Genomic DNA, 361 nt, shown 5'->3' with positions numbered 1-361 from the left:
TAGAACTGCGCCCCGAGAGGGTGCCTATATCAACGGTCTTTTCATGGAGGGAGCACGATGGGACATGAAAATGGGAACCATTGCAGACGCCTTTTTAAAGGAACTTTTTCCTGCTATGCCTGTTCTTTACATAAAGGCAGTAACCCAAGACAAGCAGGATATTAAAAATGTCTATGAGTGCCCAGTTTACAAAATCCGGCTGCGAGGACCCACCTTCGTTTGGACCTTTAACTTGAAAAGCCGAGAGAGAGCAAGTAAGTGGACTCTAGCAGGGGTTTGTCTTCTCTTGCAGACTTGAAAATAAAATAATTATTGTTATGATCTAACAGGTAATAAAAATTAGCATATAACATGACCTTGT

The 361-nt window shown here is 41.8% G+C and overlaps 1 protein-coding gene across 1 annotated transcript in view; it reads left to right on the top strand.

Moving 5' to 3' along the window:
* The window catches only part of kl-5 (male fertility factor kl5), a gene marked incomplete at both ends in the record, with an annotated part of 115,237 nt that extends 114,939 nt beyond the window's left edge, over positions 1 to 298 (top strand). The window contains 1 exon segment of the mRNA NM_001015499.4: positions 4 to 298. Coding sequence (NP_001015499.4) covers positions 4 to 298 — 295 coding nt within the window.
* Positions 299 to 361: the final 63 nt, after the last annotated feature.

This window comes from Drosophila melanogaster, chromosome Y, assembly GCF_000001215.4.
Source record: "Drosophila melanogaster chromosome Y".
Classification (NCBI taxonomy): Eukaryota; Metazoa; Arthropoda; class Insecta; order Diptera; family Drosophilidae; genus Drosophila; species Drosophila melanogaster.
This window is presented reverse-complemented; position numbering and strand designations above follow the sequence as displayed.